This window comes from Nerophis lumbriciformis, linkage group LG33 (genome assembly GCF_033978685.3).
Source record: "Nerophis lumbriciformis linkage group LG33, RoL_Nlum_v2.1, whole genome shotgun sequence".
NCBI classification, from domain to species: Eukaryota; Metazoa; Chordata; class Actinopteri; order Syngnathiformes; family Syngnathidae; genus Nerophis; species Nerophis lumbriciformis.
The window spans coordinates 2,028,472-2,042,500 of NC_084580.2; the positions used below are offsets into that span (position 1 = coordinate 2,028,472).

At 41.9% G+C, this 14,029-nt stretch overlaps 1 protein-coding gene across 1 annotated transcript in view; it reads right to left on the reverse strand.

Moving 5' to 3' along the window:
- loxhd1b (lipoxygenase homology PLAT domains 1b) overlaps positions 1-14,029 on the reverse strand; it is a 78,423-nt gene that overhangs the window by 34,864 nt on the left and 29,530 nt on the right. Inside the window, exons 15-22 of the mRNA XM_061928287.1 lie at positions 12,311-12,471; positions 12,167-12,243; positions 11,896-12,092; positions 11,640-11,832; positions 11,399-11,559; positions 11,029-11,332; positions 7,700-7,851; positions 3,401-3,534 (exon numbers count right to left, since the gene is read on the reverse strand). Coding sequence (XP_061784271.1) covers positions 3,401-3,534; positions 7,700-7,851; positions 11,029-11,332; positions 11,399-11,559; positions 11,640-11,832; positions 11,896-12,092; positions 12,167-12,243; positions 12,311-12,471 — 1,379 coding nt within the window. The remainder of the gene's footprint in view (positions 1-3,400; positions 3,535-7,699; positions 7,852-11,028; positions 11,333-11,398; positions 11,560-11,639; positions 11,833-11,895; positions 12,093-12,166; positions 12,244-12,310; positions 12,472-14,029) is intronic.

Genomic DNA, 14,029 nt, shown 5'->3' on the forward strand with positions numbered 1-14,029 from the left:
CTCTCGATGGTGGTCTGTTGTTGCCGCTTCGGTGCTGTTCCACTTGCACCGGCTGATGTAGATGGTTGTGGTTGTTTGTTACTGCTGTACTCCAGCGGGTGAGAGCGGCTCAGGTGGTAGGGTGACCAGGTGTCCGGATTTAGGCCGGACAGTCCGGATTTTAAATGTCCCTGTCCGGCGTCCGGCGCAGCATCAAGCCGGACACGTATTTGTCCTCCTTTTTGAGGCACTAGGCTTGAAGAGCGGAGTTTTTTCATCTTTGCTGGGCTGCAGCCCAATAGCCAATCAAAGACCGTGAAAAATGCCCCCAACGCAGTAACGTATCAAATGATTGGCTAAGAGCTGTGTCGGATACAAATCTGCTTATCATTGGTTAAAAAAGTAAACAAGGGTCCATGTGCTGTTGCGGCATGACATTGACAGAAAGTTAGCATCATGCCAAAACGCAAGACCTCGTTTAATTCTGAATGGATAAAAGAGAACGAATTTATAACGAAAAGCAGTCGAGACTCATTCCATGGCTTCTGCACACTTTGTCGCTGTGATGTCGACGTAAGTAGTCAGGGGAATGCTGCAATTGAACGGCATGCGGGTGCGCGGATAAACATAAAAGTAATAAACATGCGGCAGGTACCTCTTCAATGAGGACATTTTTTCGTGAAGTTTCGTCGCCCCTGGATGACAAGATAACCGCTGCGGAGCTGTGCAAGGTGTACCATGCTGTAAAGCAGTGGTTCTCAAATGGGGGTACGCGTACCCCTGGGGGTATGTAATGTAATGTAAGTTCATAAACTGAACATCAAATTAAGTAGGCTATTCCATTCATTACCATAAACCCAGAGTTTCCCCCATGCCATGATGGTTTGACCCTCACTAAAATGTCTGTCAAAAAGAACTGTGAAAAGAAATGCAACAATGCAATATTCAGTCTTGACAGCTAGATTTTTTGTAGACATGTTCCATAAATATTGATGTTAAAGATTTCTTTTTTTGTGAAGAAATGTTTAGAATTAAGTTCCTGAATCCAGGTGGATCTCTATTACAATCCCCAAAGAGGGCACTTTAAGTTGATGATTACTTCTATGTGTAGAAATCTTTATTTATAATTGAATCACTTGTTTATTTTTCAACAAGTTTTTAGTTATTTGTATATCTTTTTTTCCAAATAGTTCAAGAAAGACCACTACAAATGAGCAATATTTTGCACTGTTATACAATTTAATAAATCAGAAACTGATGACATAGTGCTGTATTTTACTTCTTTATCTCTTTTTTTCAACCAAAAATGCTTTGCTCTGATTAGGGGGTACTTGAATTAAAAAAATGTTCACAGGGGGTACATCACTGAAAAAAGGGTTGAGAACCACTGCTGTAAAGCAGCACCAGTCCTACAGAAGTTTAGACTGCGGCATGAAAGGGGACCGGGAGATTTTCAGTGACTAGCCCACAGCTAAAGGGATGGCCTGTGGCCGAACAAAAGCCAAGGCATTGTGCGAGAACGTCATCGCTCACTATTCAGTACAGGAACATACCGACTACATAAAAGAAAACAACCTACCCTTTTCCGTGGCAACCGACGCCTCAAATAAAGGAACAAACAAGTGTTTTCCCATTGTGGTAAGGTATTTTCACTTTGATGAAGGCATCCAACATGTCCTGTTGGATTTTTATAGTGACAGCAACGAAACGTCAGAAGCCATAACAAACCAGCTGCTGGCAAAACTTGAGATGTCTGGCTTAGAGGTGAAAAACATGTCTGCATATGCAGCAGACAATGCCAGTGTCAATTGTGGCAAACATAACAGTGTGTATCAGAAGCTGAAACTGAGCCAAAAAGATGTGCTCCCTGCAAACTGTTTGGCCCATATTCTGCATAACGCAACCAGATATGCAGCAAGCAGCCTTGATGTTGATGTGGAACATTTTTAGTGGCATTTTTCTTTTTATTATATATGTTAACTACATTTAAGTCCACACATGTTATGCTTTGTGGCACTCTGCACTTGAAAAGATTCATCTCAGTGGTCACTTTTTGAACACCACAATGTATTGAATAAATACAAATACTGTTAACAAACATTTGACTTTAATATTTTTTCCTATTCAGCCACACAAACATCATCTTTAAACCACTCAAAATTGTACTATAAATAAGGTATACCAGAGTCCTATGTACACCATAGTAATTTATTGATATGCCGCATAATGACCTCCTTTTTGGTGTCATGGAAATGGTTACCCTATCAGGTGGTAAAATAAGTTTCTCGTGTCCCCAGACTTGGTCGGGACGACGACCTTGCAAAGTTTGCAGACAGTATTACTCTGATTCGTATCGGACTTAAAAAATCCAAAATACTGCCAAACTGGTGACGTGACGTTTCCTTTTTTATTTACAATTTCCTCTTGTGCTGCCGCACTCATATTCCCGTTTTGTTTCACTCCTCGTCATCAGCTCGCCGTTGTTGCTTTTTTTTTTTTTCCTGTTAGCATTTCCCAGAATGCCTTGCGGTTCAGGCTCGGCCGTGATAGGTTGAGAGGCCAAAGCCCTTCCTCTGCCTACACCCCCCAGAATGCCGTGCGGTTCCGGCTCGGCATTTCTTCCTATTTTTTCTAACAGAACTCAGTGAAATTATCGAACGTTCTATCGACCCCATTTTCTATTGATATTGATCACATGTCTATCGCGATATATATTGTTATTGTTTTATCGCCCAGCCCTAGGAAGCAGTGTCGATTGTCATTGTTGTTACGCGATTTCGTGAATAAAACTTAAAAAAAAATAAAAATAATTTTAATTAATGAAAAACCGTATTTTTTATCACTGCAACCGTAACCCGGAATAGGTTGATGAAAACTGTACTAATTACGGGAAAACCGGAGTAGTTGGCAGGTATGTTTATGCGTCATATAACGTACACTTATTCAGCCTGTTGTTCACTATTCTTTATTTATTTTAAATTGCCTTTCAAATGTCTATTCTTGGTGTTGGATTTTATCAAATAAATTTCCCCCAAAAATGCGACTTATACTCCAGTGCGACGTATATGTTTTTTTCCTTCTTTATTATGCATTTTCGGCCGGTGCGACGTATACTCCGGAGCGACTTATAATCCGAAAAATACGGTATATACTTACAGCGTGTATATAAAACATTGTTGGAGGCTTTTGGATGTTTTTAGAGCGTGATGCGGTGGAATAGAGCGACTCCTATTGGCCCCATTGTTAGCTGACTCTTGCTAGTGTTTATTTGCAAAAAAATATAAAAACATATGTGTGCCTGTTTCACATAAGGATTGTAAATGATAGGCAAAATTCATGCATTTCCCCCTTAATTACATGTGACAAAAAGACCCATAAATGACAAAAATATATATATTAAATAGGTGCGAGTTTCACCTACGTCGTGTCATCCTTTGTGTCCACTATTTCCACACGATCAAGGTACCAAGCTGAATATGACCGTGTGTTGTCATGACGGATCCGAAGCTTTTTCAGAGAACCCAAATCAATAGCTGTCAGTATGAAAACGTCCTCCTGCAAAACAAACAAAAAAAGCAATAAACGGTCTGTTGCATGTCAAACACAAATATAAAGTTAAAGAGTGTTATAATCACAACGTATGACATATTATACCTTTAAAGATTGTAGATTATAGTAAAACACTTCATGTAAAAAGGAAGTGTTCATTTGCTGCTAAAAGAACAAATACAACACAATACAATGGACAGTCACAGAAAAGTAACACGTTTAAAAGTTCACTTTTTTGCTTTAACCTTTCAGGGAACATGAAATTGCAGAGGTATTTGAATTATGAACTTGTTAAAAGGGGACCTATGATGATGTTCGTCTTTTTTGACTTATACAGTCGTGGTCAAAAGTTTACATACATAATGTCATGGCTGTCTTGAGTTTCCAATCATTTCTACAACTCTTATTTTTATGTGATAGAGTGATTGGAGCACATACTTGTTAGTCACAAAAAACATTCATGAAGTTTGGTTCTTTTATGAATTTATTATAGATCTACTGAAAATGTGAGCAAATCTGCTGGGTCAAAAGTATACATACAGCAATGTTTATATTTGCTTACATGTCCCTTGGCAAGTTTCACTGCAATAAGGTGCTTTTGGTAGCCATCCACAAGCCTCTGCTTACATGTTACTTGGCAAGTTTCACTGCAATAAGGTGCTTTTGGTAGCCATCCACAAGCTTCTGGTTGAATTTTTGACCACTCCTTTTGACAAAATTGGTGCAGTTCAGCTAAATTTGTTGGTTTTCTGACATGGACTTGTTTCTTCAGCATTGTCCACACGTTTAAGTCAGGACTTTGGGAAGGCCATTCTAAATTAATTAATTCTAGCCTGATTTAGCCATTCATTTACCACTTTTGATGTGTGTATAGGGTCATTGTCCTGTTGGAACACCCAACTGCGCCCAAGACCCAACCTCCGGGCTGATGATTTCAGGTTGTCCTGAAGAATTTGGAGGTAATCCTTCTTTTTCATTGTCCCATTTACTCTCTGTAAAGCACCAGTTCCATTGGCAGCAATACAGGCCCAGAGCATAATACTACCACCACCATGCTTGACGGTAGGGATGGTGGTACTGGGATTAAAGACCTCACTTTTTCTCCTCCAAACATATAACAGGGTATTGTGGCCAAACAGCTAAATTTTTTGTTTCATCTGACCACTGAACTTTTCTCCAGAAGGTCTTATCTTTGTCCAAAAAAATTGAGTGTGCTCCAATCACTCTATCACAAAAAAATAAGAGTTGTAGAAATTATTGGAAACTCAAGACAGCCATGACATTATGTCTTTCACAAGTGTATGTAAACTTTTGACCACGACTGTAAATGTTAAATACCAATGTTAAACAATATATACCAAAGCGTCAAATCATAAGGTTCATGCATTTTGGCGTGACCTTGGATGCAGTTTTTAATGCCTTTAAACACTGTGTTTGGAAGTGTTTCTTTAACAATGGGCAATTTGTGACGTCACAGTTCGACTCATCTACTTGTGAGGGCATTTTAGCAGAGATCTTCCTCCGCTCGGCTGTCTACATTCAGTGCTTGCACGTTTAGCAATGGCTAATGGAGTGATAAGAGCACTCCAATGGGAGGTAGAGAGGCGGGTGTCCGATGCTGCCACCAAGACCAAGGCCCCCGACAACGTTCCTGCAGGCAAGCTATTTGTCCCAAATAAATTGAGGTGTGAAGTCCTGCAGTGGGGCACTCCTCTAAAATATCTTGTCATCTTGGCATGAGGCACACTTTGTTCTTGGTCTCACAGAGGTTTTGGTGGCCGGCGATGGGAAAAGACGTTATTTTCCATCCACTACCCATTCCGTCATGACCATGGTCCTACATTGCATTGGATTTCATTACAGGCCTTTCAGTTTCCTGGGGCAACTCTGTCATACTCAATGTGGTCGACCAATTTTCAAAGATGGAACACTTCATTCCCCTGTCTAAACTACCTACTTCCCTAAAGACTGCTCAACTACTGGTCAAGCACGTTTTCCACGTTTATGGTATCCCTCTGGACCTGGTCTCGGACAGGGGATACCAAGTTTAGAAGGCTTTTTGCAATGCGTTGGGAGCCACCCAGAGCCTTTCATCAGGATATCATCCCCACACCAACGGCCAGGCGGAGCGGGCTGACCAGGAACAGGACAAGTTTTGTCATTTCTCACAAAATCGCCAGAAAAAGTAAGGCGTTTTCTGACGGAGAGTTTATTAAGGAGTGCTTATTGGACTCTGTTGCGCTGATATACCCGGAGAAGAGGGCGCATTTGAGAACATGTCACTCTCCCGACGCACTGTAACGAGGCGGGTTGAGACCATCGCTGGAAACTTGGAGCTTCAGCTGACGAACAGAATGGCCGACTTTGACTGTTTTTCGCTGGCTTTGGATGAGAGCTGCGATGTGCGTGACACCACCCAGCTGCTCATCTTCTTACGTGGAATAACTGCAGACTTTCAAATCACGGAGGAGCTGGCAGCCATGCAGTCAATTAAAGGGACAAACACAGGTAATGACTTGTTCACATAGGTAAATGCGTGTTTGGACATGTTAGGACTGAAATGGGACAAGCTGGCAGGTGTGACAATAGATGGTTGTCCAAATCTGATGGGGAAAAATGTTGGACTTTTAAAGAGGATGCAGGATAAAGTGACAGAAATTAACCCTGTGCAGAAATTGAAATTTTTGCATTGTATTATACATATATCAGGAAGTGTTCTGTAAGACAGTGTTAAAAATAAAACCATCAAAAGCAATCTGCTTTAGTATAAAGTTAGGTTAGGTTAAATGAAATTATTATTATTATTATTATCAATTATTATTATTATTATTATTTATCTTACGGTATATCAAAAATAATATTGAGCAAAATTTAATTGACATATTGTCGATGTGGCCCTCCAGCAGTGCTTGGGTTGCTCATGCGGCCCCCGGTAAAAATTAATTGCCCACCCCTGCTCTAGAAGATGGGCCTGGGGAGTTCAGTATCTAGTCGACTGGGACGGGTACGGTTCCAAACAACGCTCATGGGTCTCCAGCTCCTGTATCCTCGATCCATCCCTTCTTCGTCACTAACACTCTCTCCATCCTGAAAAACTAGTAAGGCCACCAGGGGTCACCTTAAAGAGGGAGACGGGGTACTCTCATGAAGTCTCTCTGGAAGTCCTGCTGCCGCTTGTCTGCTTTTTTTGCAGTGCCTGGTTTCCGGGCCATGGGGTGGAGCCACCTTTGCGCACACCTGTTGGCCATTTCCTCCTGACTACTAAGCTCTCCAGTGCATTCACTCAGCGCCCGTTGATTCCTGATGCTTCACCCTTCCAGTCGTGTTCATCTCCTCTGCTCTGGCTCCACTCTTGCTCTGGCTCAACTCACCCTCACATGTAGTGTTGAATTTTTTCTCTCCACACCTTTTGTTTGTGATTTCTGTTTCTCCACACTTTTGTGCGCGTCCTGAGTTGTTTTTCGTCTCTCCTTTTATGAGTTCGCTTTTTGTTATTATTTTTTTTCTTTTTTCTGTTGTAAAAAGTTTGCTATTGCTAAAGGGGGGAGAAGCAAACCCAGTAAGCTCAAGGGGGCGTGGTGTGGAGGGGTACATTTGCAACTAGGGGAATGTCCACAACAAAAAAACTTTTGCAAACACACCTAAAAAGTTGGTTAAAAAATGGCACTGTGGATCAAAATTTACATAAAATGAATACCAAAGCGTATCCAAAACATGACATCTAGATGTTAAATGTAGATTGGAATTCTTGAAGTCCCCTGTAACTAAATACAAAAGTGTACTTTTGCAGTACACTTTTGCATTTAAAATTTCATTTAGGGCTGTTTTTGTATGCAAAACCTATCGTATACAAGTGGGATAGATCTGCTTGGTATCCAAGATCCCAAATAAACAGGATGTAACTGTCTGAGGACATGATGTATGTCCTTGCAAAGCCAGGTGTAATGTAGGGCTGAATAAATCATAAGTTGTATTCAAGTAATGAGTAAAAGTAGGACAGGTTCAGTGACAGAGTGGATGCCTCAGATCCTCTCAGTCACAGTTGGCTGGCCTGCCATGGGAGGAGGGGGCTTTGTAATCCAACCAGAACACACATCACTGCTTGTGGATCGTGTTGCGTTGTAGTGTGCGGTGAGACAAAAAAGCTGCTTAAAACTTGCGGCAAAAGTACCTCTCCTCGTTCAAATTTGTTGATGTTGTCAGAGTTCTGGAGATAACGCTCTCCGGTGTCGCCGTTATCGCCGTAAATATTAATGAAGACGTTGGCGTCGGTCCCAGCTCCCAGCACATCACCCGTGAAGACGCACACTTCGTAGGTGTTGACTGTGAGACAATACAAGGGATGAATGACTTACTCTTTCTTAACCTTCAACATCACAGACTGGAAACAGGGTCAGATCTTACAAGTGCCCACAAGGAGTACAAATATGATACAAATACTAAATTAACGCGTATATAAGGCATAAACTATTGGACCCCATTGGAGATTAGAGAATAAGGGTAACTTATAAGGCAGGCAATAGTGATCACTTATATGCATTTTTCTTACATGCAGAATTACTAAAAATGTCTACCAAAATTTCACATTCACAGAAAAAAATATTTACTTCCTGGAAATGTACCAACATTATTCACTGAAATGGAAGGCAATTATGATTTAAGGGGTAAAGTCAATACACTTTTGTGTTTCTATATGTTATATATAGTGTACTGTATTATATTGCAATTGATTATGTAAATGTGTGTGAGCTGGTGTGATGTGGAAGTGGAAGTGGTAGACAAGTGTGTTATTGTTGTAATATAAATGTTATGTTTTTATGTATTTTTATTAGGACTCCTTTCAAAACAAGATGCTGCATCTCAAGGGACTACCCTACATAAAATGACTTTAATTGAGTTAAACTATAGAACAGACTGAATATGCGGTTACAAGAATGTCCAACTATTGTTCAGCTTAAAAAGATAACCAGACATTATTTTCAATATGTATGTTTCTAACAATCACATGGTGTTTACGTTATTATTATTTGTTTACTTATTATTTGTTAGTGTTACGGTCACTTAGTACTTGTAAATGTACTGTATGTGCCTATATATGTGTATACGTATGTATGCTTGTGCTAAAACATGTGTTTGTATGTGAGATAAAGATTATTAATGGCATATTAAAATAAGACCAGTAAATTAAAGACTGTATAGATCGTACTGACAAAAAAATCTAGGTAGTTAATTTATGAATAAGGGGTGGGAGTAGTAAGTAATAAGTAATAAGGGGTGGAAGTTTCACATGCTCCCACTCCTTTTTGGATATATAAAACCTAACCATGGATGTAATTCTATATGATGTATTCGGTTAAATAGGACGTATCTTGTGATTATATTGTTATATAATGTCATTATATCTGTATTGTCATTATTATTGTTATATCGCAGTGATGGGGCAGGATATTATAAGCCATTTCCGGTGACGGTTGGACTCCGCCAAGGCTGCCCTTTGTCACTGATTCTGTTTATAATTTTTATGGACAGTATTTCTAGGTGCAGTCAAGGCGTTGAGGGGATCCAGTTTGGTGGCTGTAGGATTAGGTCTCTGCTTTTTGCAGATGATGTGGTCCTGATGGCTTCATCTGGCCAGGATCTTCAGCTCTCATTGGATCGGTTCGCAGCAGAGTGTGAAGCGACTGGGATGATAATCAGCACCTCCAAGTCCGAGTCCATGGTTCTCGCCTGGAAACGGGTGGAGTGCCATCTCCGGGTTGGGCAAGAGATCTTGCCCCATGTGGGAAAGTTCAAGTACCGCAGAGTCTTGTTCACGAGTGAGGGATGAGCGGATCGTGAGATCGACAGGCGGATCGGTACGGCGTCTTCAGTAATGCGGACGCTGTATCGAGCCGGAAGGCAAAGCTCTCAATTTACCGGTCGATCTACGTTCCCATCCTCACCTATGGTCATGAGCTTTGGGTTATGACCAAAAAGACAAGATCATGGGTATTAGCGGCCGAAATGAGTTTCCTCCGCCGGGTGGCGGGGCTCTCTCTTAGAGATAGGGTGAGAAGCTCTGTCATCCGAGAGGAGCTCAAAGTAAAGCCGCTGCTCCTCCACATCGAGAGGAGCCAGATGAGGTGGTTCGAGCATTTGGTCAGGATGCCACCTGAACGCCTCCCTAAGGAGGTGATTAGGGCACGTTCGACCGGTAGGAGGCTACGGGGAAGACCCAGGACACGTTGGGAAGACTATGTCTCCCTGCTGGCCGGGGAACGCCTTGGGATCTCCTAGGAGGAGCTGGACCAAGTGGCTGGGGAGAGGGAAGTCTGGGCTTCTCTGCTTAGGCTGCTGCCCCCGCGACCCGACCTCGTATAAGCGGAGGAAAATGGATGGATGGGTGGAGGGTGGGAGTGAATAAGTTTCACTTCCTCCCACTCCTTTTTGGATATAAAAAACCTAACCATAGATGTAATTATTTATGATGTATGGTTAAATAGGATGTATCTTGTGATTGTATTGTTATGTAATGTCATTACATCTGTATTCTCATTAGGGCTGTGAATCTTTGGGTGTCCCACGATTCGATTCAATATCGATTCTTGGGGTCACGATTCGATTCAAAATCGTTTTTTTTTTCAATTCAACACGATTCTCGATTCAAAAACGATTTTTTTCCCAATTCAAAACAATTCTCTAGTCATTCAATACATAGGATTTCAGCAGGATCTACCCCAGTCTGCTGACATGCAAGCAGAGTAGTAGATTTTTGTAAAAAGCTTTTATAATTGTAAAGGACAATATTTTATCAACTGATTGCAATAATGTAAATTTGTGTTAACTATTTAATGAACCAAAAATATGACTTATTTTATCTTTGTGAAAATATTGGACACAGTGTGTTGTCAAGCTTATGAGATGTGATGCAAGTGTAAGCCACTGTGACACTATTGTTCTTTTTTTTAATTTGTTTTATAAATGTCTAATGATAATGTCAATGAGGGATTTTTAATCACTGCTATGTTGAAATTGTAACTAATATTGATACTGTTGTTGATAATATTTATTTTTGTTTCACTACTTTTGGTTTGTTCTGTGTCGTGTTTGTGTCTCTTCTCAATTGCTCTGTTTATTGCAGTTCTGAGTGTTGCTGGGTCGGGTTTGGTTTTGGAATTGGATTGCATTGTTATGGTATTGCTGTGTATAGTTTTGTTGGATTGGTTAATAAAAAAAATAAAATAAAAAAAATTAATAAATAAAAAATAATAACAAAAAAATAAATAGATTTTTTAAAAATGAGAATCGATTCTGAATCGCACAACGTGAGAATCGCGATTCGAATTCTAATCGATTTTTTCCCACACCCCTAATTCTCATTATTATTGTTCGCAGTAATGAGGCAGGATATTATAAGTTTGTGCGTCTTCCTGTTCCATTTGGGACACACACCATATTTCTTTTGATATTACAATCGTTTTTGTCAGATGGCAATATTGTATCGCTATGGGTGCGTTGTACCTTCCAGTTCCTCTGCGCCATCAGGCAGCAGCTCCACTTGCAGCTCGCCATCAGTCTCTCCTCCAGCCAGCCAACGCGAGCAGGGGAAATGATATGTCAGCACCACTACCTGCATAGCCTCTCCTACTTCCTCCTCCTTTCTCTTTTTCTTCTTTTTCTTGTCTTCCTTCTTCTTCTCCTTGGGCACCATAGCCATCATTGTATGCTTGACGTCCACTGTCTCTAGGAACCAGCCGGATCCCAACCCCGAGCCATCGTGGCCGATGCGGACCTTGAAAACCTTCCCCACGTCTTTGGCCTCGATCTTGAAGAGCAAGAGTGGTTGCGGCTCAATTGTTTTTAACACTTTCATGGGTCGTTTTGATGATACCTTGAATATATCTGTGGTGTTCCTTTCAAAGTTGTTGGACCGGCTGTCGAGAGTGATGACTTCAGTCTTGCCTTTTTCCCCGTAAATCTGAATGAACACTTTGGCATTTGTGCCGGCAAACATCTCATCTCCAGTTGTAACTGACACCTCATAGTTGATCACTGGTAAAACTACAAAGCAACATGTTTACTTTTACATGCACTCAAACAGCAGGATATTGTGAACGGTGTGTGTGACGTACGTTGCTGTGTGTCCAGGATTTCGCTGGGGTAAATCTCCACCTCCGTCTTGCCGTCAGCTTCCCCTTTGCACAGCCAACGATGACAGGGAAACATGTAGTGCTTTCCGTTCAGAGGGACCAAAATCTGGACGCTGTCCAAGAACCAGCCGGCCCGTAAACCCTCGTTGGTGTGGCCGATCATCAGGCGGTTGATCTGGAAGTGAAAGATAGAAGCCTGAGGCTAGAAGGCAGATCTACACAAAAGCCAATGTCTCACCTGTCCAACATCAGAGGTTTCCACAGTGAAGATGTCGATGCGACCCGTCTCAAAGTAATTTCTCAGGTTATTGTCAGAGACCACCAGCATCATTTTACTGGTGTCACCTTTGTCCCCGTAAAGCTTGACGAAGACCGTGGAGTCCGAGCTGCCCCCGGGGATTTTGCCTGTCTTCACTGCGATGTGGTAGCCAACATCTGCGGGGCACACGAGCATGTAGTAAATAAGGACCATCGTGCTGTGGCTTCAAAAGGGGAAACCAAAATCTTACTGTAGAGACGCTGTCCATCAGAGAATGGGACTAACTCTCGAACGATCTGCCCGTCGTCCTCATTGCGATCCAGCCATCTTCACGCCACCATGCATGTGTTAAAAGCAATGCCCGACTTACCCACACCTGAGCAGGATCACTCACCTGCTGCATGGGAACTCGATGGCCTGTGCCTCAGCCTGTCCATCCTCTCTTACTATGATCTTATCAAGAAACCAGCCGCAGCCACCACCTTTGCCATCATGGCCGATCCTCACCCTGCCGATCTGCCCGATGGTGACGGCTTCAACGATGAACTCGTCCAGCTGAGGAAAGCGAATCGCAATTATGTCATTACCTCTGTATTTCTAATTATGTGGGGTTTTGTGGACTCTACTGGAGCCATACTCACACAAACATGGTATTTTCAATAATATATATATATATATAAATATATATGTATGTGTGGGAAAAAAATCACAAGACTATTTCATCTCTACAGGCCTGTTTCATGAGGGGGGGTGCCCTCAATCATCAGGAGATTTTAATGGGAGCATTCGCATACCATGGTTTATATAGGGCACAGAGTGGGTGGGTACAGGCTGGCCTAGGGGCGTGGTGATTGGCTCATGTGTTACCTAGGAGGTGTTTCCGTCTATGGCGGCATGTTGTTACAATTTCACTGCGCTTGTTGAGGGATGACAGGTCTGGACGGTAAATAATAAACAGTTTCTCTTTCAAGCATAGGTTGCATCTTTTATTACCACTATTGTAAGGTGTGCTGGATGCAAGAATTTGCCATGTTTTTGAATATTCAACATTATTGTCTTTGAGGTCCCAAATGTGTTTGCTGAGTTCTGTGGCATTTCGCAGGTTTTTGTTCCTGAAAGAAGCCTTGTGATTGTTCCATCTGGTTTTGAATTCTCCCTCGGTTAATCCTACATATGTGTCGGATGTGTTAATGTCCTTGCGTATTACCTTAGATTGGTAGACAACTGATGTTTGTAAGCATCCCCCGTTGAGAGGGCAATCAGGTTTCTTTCGACAGTTACATCCTTTGTTGGTTTTGGAGTCGCTCTGTCTGGGGGCCGACGGCTCATTTGCAATTGTTTTGTTGTGGTTTGAGATGATTTGTCGTATATTGTTCATGCAGCTGTAGCTCAATTTAATGTTGTTCTTGTTGAATACTTTTCTTAGGGTGTTGTCTTTGGGAAAGTGTTTGTCAATCAGATTGAGGAATTTGTGTCCAATGTTCGTTGAGACGTTTTTGCTGTATGGGGGGTTGTACCAGATGATGTCGTTTCGTTTTCTGTTCTTTTTTGGCTGGTTTCCTGGCGTGGGTTCATAGGTGAGGGTGAAATTGTATCCGCTTTCATCAAGGGCTTTTTGGTACGGGGGGGTTGCTTGGTCAAATTCAGCTTTGCTAGATGACAGCATCGATAGCCTTTTATTGATTCCGGTAGGTATTCTTTTCGTGGTGGTAGGTGGGTGGTTGCTGTCATGGTGCACGTATTGGAGTGTTGTGTTGGGTTTCGTGAATGGTTGGTAGCTGTTATTTCTCAGGTTGAAAGTGACGTCAAGGAAGTTGACGGTTTGCTTGTTGGCTTCAATCGTGATCCGTAGGCCGTTCTCTTTGAAAATTTGGCATATGCGCTTCTTGGTATTCTCGCTGCTCCTTGGCGAGGCGCGACACACTGCCAGTCCGTCATCACGGTAAATACCAAGGTTCAGATTGAGGCTAGCGAGCTGGGAGAGGAGGAAACTCCCAACGAGTTCACACGTTTCTGCTCCGTCAAAACTTCCCATAGTGACGTCAAATGTTGCATTGTTCTTTTTTTGCCATGGTGTACTGTTGTGGATGAGAATGGAGTTTTTTGCGTGGAT